General features: G+C 28.9%; 1 protein-coding gene across 1 annotated transcript; it reads left to right on the top strand.

Moving 5' to 3' along the window:
• Positions 1–4,375: 4,375 nt before the first annotated feature.
• On the top strand, positions 4,376–6,426 carry LOC107774260 (putative trehalose-phosphate phosphatase J; the record flags this gene model as incomplete). The annotated part of the gene is made up of 9 exons (XM_016593754.2): positions 4,376–4,591; positions 4,687–4,963; positions 5,070–5,210; positions 5,320–5,484; positions 5,596–5,655; positions 5,764–5,865; positions 5,973–6,050; positions 6,171–6,311; positions 6,409–6,426. Coding segments are annotated over exons 2-9 (963 nt in total), but the record flags the coding sequence as incomplete, so codon positions are not given.
• Between the last annotated feature and the right edge of the window lie 2,050 nt (positions 6,427–8,476).

Below are 8,476 nucleotides of genomic sequence, written 5' to 3'. Positions count from 1 at the left end.
AAATTTGATCATTCTCTGTTCATTAAGAGAACAGACAGAGGCACTATAGTGGTGCTCATTTATATTGATGATATGTTGATAACAGGTGATAGTTTGGAACTCATACAAGATACCAAAGCTGCATTACAGAAAGCCTTCAAGATAAAGGACTTGGGTGAATTAAAGTACTTTCTAGGGATTGAATTTGCAAGGTCAGAAAAAGGGAATCTTAATGCATCAAAGAAAATATGCATTAGAACTAATATCTGAACTTGGTCTTTCAGCTGCAAAACCAATAGGAACACCTATGGACAGTAATTCAAAACTCACAACCAAGGAATATGATGAACATTTATCAACTGTCTCAATTACTAAGGATGAAGTCATATCTGACATAGGTTCATATCAAAAGCTTATTGGAAAGTTGTTATATCTCACAGTCACAAGGCCTGACATAGCTTTCAGCGTGCAGAATCTAAGCCAATTTCTACAACAACCAAAAAGATCTCATATGGAATCAACCCATAAAATAGTTAAGTACATAAATAATGAACCTGGTCTAGGAGTACTCTTATCCAATAAGTCACAAGATAACATCACAACATTTTGTGATGCTGACTGGGCAGCATGTCCACAAACAAGAAAGTCAGTCACTGGTTTCTTAGTAAAAATTGGAGATTCAACTGTGTCTTGGAAATCAAAGAAATAAACTACAATTTCAAGGAGTTCTGCTGAATCTGAATATAGAAGCATGGCTTCAACAGTAGCAGAATTGACATGGATAGTAGGAATCTTCAAAGAAATTGGCTTCAAAGTTGAACTTCCTGTAACCATCTAGAGTGACAGCAAAACTGCAATTCAAATTGCAGCTAATCCAATTTTCCAGGAAAGAACAAAACACGTTGAGATAGATTGCCACTCCATAAGAGAGAAAATACAGCAAGGTCTTGTGAAGACAGAATACATTTGTACTACTGAACAACCAGCTGACATACTTACCAAAGGGTTAAACAAAGCTCAGCACATGTATGTAAGGTCCAAGCTAGGATTGCTCAACATCTTTACACCACCTAGCTTGAGGGGGAGTATTGAGTATGATGGAAGAAATAAGAAGTAGAGATAGCTAAAATCTAACTCGGTTCATAAACTTCAAGAAGTTAGTTAAAGTTAGTTAAGTTAGTAAAATCTGTTAAAGTGTTAGTTAAGATAGATTCTTTTCATAATTGTAATCTAGAGCTGCAATATCATGGATATGCACTCTATATATATACATGTATTATAATACAGATGAATCATAATAAGAGATAAGAATTATAGCCTAATTGATTACATTTCTCTGTTCTATGTTCCTCTTCTTCCTCTTCGTTCCTCTTTCTTCTTCTTCTTCTTCTGTCTAATATGTTCTTGATCTTCATTTATTCTCTATAATTTGCTCTACATCTGAATTACTACATGAATAATCATCTCCAACAGTAACAAGGGTGAACGGAAAACAATGGAAATTAACAGGCAGCAGTAAAAACCAAGTATCCTTTTCTTCCCAATTTCTTGTACACTACTATAGTAAGGTCTAATTCCTTTTTCTTTCCGCGAGAGGTAGTGCTTTAATTCCTTCTACCTTTGTAACACCTAGTAGCTACTTTTGTCCACCCGTCCTCGTCCACTTCAGCTGGCTGCTTTATCACAGGCTTGTCAACTACCATATATAGAAAGGAATTTAATTATTTAAAGAACGTCGTCCTTTCAGTTGTCAGTAAGAGTGATTGAGCTTCTTGATTTATAAAGATTCTACCTAATTTAGAAATCCCATATGTATTTTTTCAGTATGATTTAACAACTTGCGTAAACAAATTTCCCAAGAATCGTGAAAGACTGGGTTTTAGTAGCCAAGAATCGAAGTGTATTGGTAAAATGGAAACTTCTCCTTGTAGTTAAAGAGACGATACTAAAAAAAAAAGTTCTATATTTGCAAACTAAGACACAATCATTTCAACTTTCTACTGATTATTGGTTTCACTAGCACGTGAATCCTGTAAGTCTGTATTCTACTTTTGTAAATTTTGCTATGCGTGCATTATACACAAAAGGATCGACCTCTACGTTTTTTCCCCCCATAAAAATTGGATTAGTAAAGAGCAAGTTACCTTTTTTGGGTAATTTGGAAACTAAAGGTTAAAAGAAAACGACTTCTCTCCTTCCACAAGTTAAGGATTTCAATTATCATTGGAAGTTTTTACTCCTTTTTCTCACCATTTGATTGGAGGAAATGGTTAATTTTGTGTGCGTGTGTGTGAAGTTGAAGGTACATGAGACATTGTGAAGCATCTAAGTAAGATGTTAACTTTATAAACAAAGGTCTTAACGTTGACATGTAGAAATTAATAATGTGAACTATTATTGAAATGTAAAAGTAAGTGTACTAGCTAGACATGAAACTTTCTTGTCCAACTTTTCTTAATCTGCCAAAATCGCTTTCATGTCATGAACTTATGAGTTGAACGGACTAATAATTAGCCAACTATTTCTTTCCGCTAATGAAGTAATAATCATAAAACATATATAGTGCAAGAATGGGAAAATAAATTCTACGGGCCTTTTAGCGGATAAATACTTATCTGCACCGAATATTTACATCAAATTAAATAATTTAATCATGAGAGCCTCAAATTAAAGTTTAGATGTATATTAGCTATCTGTGGTTAACTGATAAATAACTTATATAGGACAAATATTAGGTATTCATTAGCTAAGTGTAAACATCGGGTGCGAGTATAATTTTTATCGGCTTTTAGCCTATTCTGTGGAGGGAGAAGATTGTTGAACCACCAATGGCACCAAAGCATGATGTATAGTAAAGAAACTTTATGAATAATTGCTAGATTTAGAAATTTCTCCACAGTCCTAAATTCCCCCTGAGATCATATGATATCCCTAAAATCGTATTTTTCCTTTTGGTAGTAAAATTTTCAAACTTCATTAACCAATCTATTGAGTTTGAGGGTACAGCCAGCTGGCACCAAAATTAGGACCATAACCTAATGTCTAGAAATTTAAAATGGCGACGTGGCGGTGGTGCAAGGTCTTTAGACTTAGGCATACCCAAGAACCTAAAAGGAAATGAAGGCTATTTACATGCAAAATGTTAGACTACTCCTGTTCTTTATTGCATATCTTCTTTAGGAAGACTAAAGTATTTATTTTCTATTCATGAGGCTCAGTTGACCAAATATTTGATCAATTTCCGATCGAAATCGACCGGATATTTTATTTTTTTTGCTGATATAATGATTAAATATTATTTATTTAAAACCTCTTTATTATTTGCACACACAAATATTATTAAATTTATATTTTAATTTGTATGAAGCATTTTTTCGACCGGATTTGGTCGGAAATATTGAATGATAATTATTTTGATTGATTAATTAAATATATATAATTTTTGTGGAAAAAAAATTCAAACTTTTCGACCGAATTTGGTCGGAAATTTGGAATTTTTTAATAAATAATTATTTTTGTACATTATATACAAGTTTGACCAAATATTTGACCAATTTCCGACCGAGTTCGGTCGGAAATTTTGTAAATTTTTTATAAATAATTATTTTTGTACATAATTTACAAGTATAACCAAATATTTGACCAATTTCATTTCGGTCGGAAATGTTATTTTTTTTGTTGACGGACAATTTTTGTTGACTTTTGCGACCAAATACTCTTATTTCCGATCGATTTCGGGCGGAAAGCCTTGGATGGAAAACACCTGATTTCTAGTAGTAATAATACACCTTATTAACATAAAATCGGTTTTCAAAAAAAGAAAAAAAAGATTCTTTTAGGACTTGTCTATTTCAAAATGAAGCATTTATTGCTTTATGACATTCAAATTAAGTTAATCTTGTTCTTGACCAACATTTTGTTAAAATAAAATTACTCATTTTGACTTTGACTTTTATTTTCAGTTTATTTTGCAGATATCACTAGAATTCAAAAATAAATTAATGTAATCAAATTTACTTTACCAAGTAAGACAACTGAATTTCATAAGCAAAAAGTACCAAAGAAATTAAGAAGACCAAAGTATTCCATCTCTAATAATCCACCGTCTATAACATGAAAAAGTAACGTAAGACTTTTGAATTACTCGGTTAGACAGGTCCACAAAATCAAGTTTGAATTGCATTAACTTAGTATCATTAGCTCTTAATCTTTTAACTGTTCACATTAGCAGATATACTAAATTTCAATTTAAGATAACAAAGTAAAATAAATAGCACCCAAAGTAATATAGTCCGACGCATAGCTGAGTCGTTTTTGAGGGCACAAAAGGTAACAAAATAAAAGCCAGAAAAAGTTGGGGTGCCTTATTCGTCCCTTAGTGCCCCCTCTCTACCTTATAAATTCAGTCTTCCCCCTTTCTTCTTCCCCTGTGACTTACATACAATCTTCTCTCTTTCTTGGCCCTTTGCTCTTTACTTCTCTATTTTCTTTCTCTTTCACTTAAACACACAACAGATACAGAGAAGTTTAATTATTCAATTCTCTGACTTTGTGTCTCTCCAATTTCTTCTCTTTCTAATTCCAGTTCCTCTGTTTTTTTAATCTTTTCAAGGTACGTTACCTTTTTTTTTTGGTCCGTCTATTTAATGCGATTTCATCAGTTATGCATAGTACGTACTATATATGACGTGTTTGTACCATATGCAGGGTAATTTTGTGTGGTCAAATGACGAACCAGAATGTGATTGTTTCTGACCCGAGATCAGGGTTGGAGTCTTCTTTCTTATCGTTCTCACCGGCTGTTCCCGGACCACTACCGCCGCCGGGGAGATTCATCGCCGTTCCGGCGAAGAAATCATTCAAGAACATTGAGTCTGCTGCCGGTGATCATGGAGCTAATAGGATTACTGCTTTACTTGATTCCATGAGAGCTTCTTCCCCACCTCGTAGATCCTCTGAAACTGAAAATCTCAAGTCTTGGATTGTAAGTCTTTTATTCATTAATAAATTTGTTTAAAACAAAAAATTGCAAATGGATTGGATTACAATGATTTTTAATGTGGTTTTAACTTCTTCTTGTTTTAATATAGGTTCATCATCCCTCAGCTTTGGACATGTTCGAGGAAATTATAAATGCTTCAAAAGGGAAACAAATAATAATGTTTTTGGACTACGATGGCACATTGTCTCCTATTGTTGATGATCCTGACAAAGCCTTTATGACTGCTGAGGTTTGTTTACCTTTTTACCAATTATCACTAAACTTAACTAATGAAGTTTTAGTCAATATTTTCTTTTATAGTTATTAAACTAATTCATTGTTTGGTTTGTGGTAAATAGATGAGGGAAGCAGTGAGAGACACAGCCAAGTATTTTCCTACAGCAATAGTGAGTGGAAGATGCAGAGCAAAAGTCTTTAATTTCGTAAAGTTATCAGAACTGTATTATGCTGGAAGTCATGGAATGGACATTAAGGCGCCTGCTAAAGGACGCAAATATAGAAATGTGAGCAAATTATATTACTATTTTTTTTGCTAGATCAACTTGTTACTATATTAATCCCATGTTATTTTTTCTTCTTTTATAATAATGTTTGGTATTTTTTTAACCATTCAGGGAAATAATCAAACTGTTCTCTGCCAACCTGCCAGAGAATTTTTACCTATGATTGATGAGGTTGGTTTTATGTTTTTTTTTTTTTTTTTTACTTCAGTTCTAGTGTGTTTTTGTCAAGATAGTATATAATCATAGAAAAAAGTTGAAACGTTTACTTAACATTTTCAGGTATATAAATCTTTAGTGGAGAAAACAAAATCTATACCAGGAGCGAAAGTGGAAAACAACAAATTCTGCTTATCCGTACATTTCCGTCGTGTTGAAGAAAAGGTACAGTTTCTTTTTTAACCTCTCTTTTAGTTCCCTTTTATACTTGGTTTTACTTGACATAGTAATTTGAATTCTCATTTTTTTTTCTCTTTTACTTGTAACTTCAGAGGTGGACTGAATTAGCTGAGCAAGTGAAGTCAGTGACTAAGGAATACCCAAAACTTCGATTAACTCAAGGAAGAAAGGTGATTTTTAAAAGTTCTTATTCTTTCTTAATTAGTATTATATAAACAGTAGTGCTGTATACAAAATAAATAAATGAAAAATGCATATTAAACGTGGTTTTTTTATTGTTTTATGAACAGGTTTTGGAGATTCGTCCCAGCATTAAATGGGACAAGGGAAAGGCACTTGAATTTTTGTTGGAATCATTAGGGTATGCTAATTCAAATGATGTTTTGCCTATATACATTGGCGATGATCGAACAGATGAAGATGCTTTCAAGGTATTTTATTATGTCATAATAATATTAAAATTAAAAATATCTTTGCATTTCTTAAAAGAAGTAATTGTACTGACATTTTGTTATGGAAAATAATCAGGTTTTGCGCGACAGAGGACAATATTATTATTATTATTATTATTATTATTATTATTATTATTATTATTATTATTATTATTATTATTATTATTATTATTATTATTATTATTATTATTATTATTATTATTATTATTATTATTATTATTATTATTATTATTATTATTATTATTATTATTATTATTATTATTATTATTATTATTATTATTATTATTATTATTATTATTATTATTATTATTATTATTATTATTATTATTATTATTATTATTATTATTATTATTATTATTATTATTATTATTATTATTATTATTATTATTATTATTATTATTATTATTATTATTATTATTATTATTATTATTATTATTATTATTATTTATTATTATTATTATTATTATTATTATTATTATTATTATTATTATTATTATTATTATTATTATTATTATTATTATTATTATTATTATTATTATTATTATTATTATTATTATTATTATTATTATTATTATTATTATTATTATTATTATTATTATTATTATTATTATTATTATTATTATTATTATTATTATTATTATTATTATTATTATTATTATTATTATTATTATTATTATTATTATTATTATTATTATTATTATTATTATTATTATTATTATTATTATTATTATTATTATTATTATTATTATTATTATTATTATTATTATTATTATTATTATTATTATTATTATTATTATTATTATTATTATTATTATTATTATTATTATTATTATTATTATTATTATTATTATTATTATTATTATTATTATTATTATTATTATTATTATTATTATTATTATTATTATTATTATTATTATTATTATTATTATTATTATTATTATTATTATTATTATTATTATTATTATTATTATTATTATTATTATTATTATTATTATTATTATTATTATTATTATTATTATTATTATTATTATTATTATTATTATTATTATTATTATTATTATTATTATTATTATTATTATTATTATTATTATTATTATCCTGGAAGTTTTGTTGGGGATGGGTTTAGAAATTAAAGAGCTTTTGTAGCACCTTTTCTTGTGGGAAGACTCAACTGTAATTGAAAAAATGGAGAAATTTTTGTAATTTTCGAGTATAAATTCAATAAGAAAGTATTATGCACTTCTCACTCTTTCTCCTGTATACTCCCTAGTTTCCCTTTTACTAATCTCTTATACCAAAAAAATCCTTTTATTTTCTCCTAGAGATTTATTATTTTCTTGCAATATTACCCTTGCTATTAAGTACATGATTCTCAAATTTATTCGAGTTATAACTTTAATAACTATTAACAAGAATAATTTAACAAATTAATTCATAATAAATAATTTGTTTAAGGGGCGTGCTAAATCAACGGAGGACCAGAGAAAGAAAAGGATGGGAGTATACGTATGTATATCTGGGTGCACACGTGTTGGCATGTACTAGTTCAATTTGTGCTTGTGAATTTGGAAAACCGCATGCATTTGTATGGACTGATAAAGTGTTTTATGGTGCAAAATGGTACAAGAACAATACCCTTTCACGTGGAGGCTTTGCCTTGTTTGTGCAAATTAAATGTTTCTTGTTGGAGTTGGATACCATCTTTGAAAGATGAAACACTCTTAACACTAACATTTTCTCCGGTTTTTACTTACGCTATTGAGAGGATCGAATTTAAGTGTGGAACAACTTTCGAGTAATACTGTGATGGTTTTGCATGTATTATAATAAGAAAGAAAGGGCTGTATCAAGTTCGTTAATAATGCATCGAATTAACAAGAATTAGAGAGAGAAAAGAGAGAACTGCATTGAGGCTTAAAATATTCTGAAAATAATCTATATAATACTCTGAATGAGACATAACTTCTCATCATAAGAATAATGAACTAGAAATCAAATTTTGATTGGTTAAAGGATTTCGATCTTGAACTAGAAGAGGTTTTGTTTTCTTTGGACAGGCAGGAAATAGAGATCGGGATGATGGAGACTTGGAGAAGTATAGTATAAATCAAATAGAAGGCTCGTTCGTAGATCAGCACAAAGCT

Source organism: Nicotiana tabacum, chromosome 16 (assembly GCF_000715075.1).
Source record: "Nicotiana tabacum cultivar K326 chromosome 16, ASM71507v2, whole genome shotgun sequence".
Lineage (NCBI taxonomy): Eukaryota > Viridiplantae > Streptophyta > Magnoliopsida > Solanales > Solanaceae > Nicotiana > Nicotiana tabacum.
Note: the sequence above shows the minus strand (reverse complement) of the source record. Positions and strands in the feature narration are given on the sequence as shown.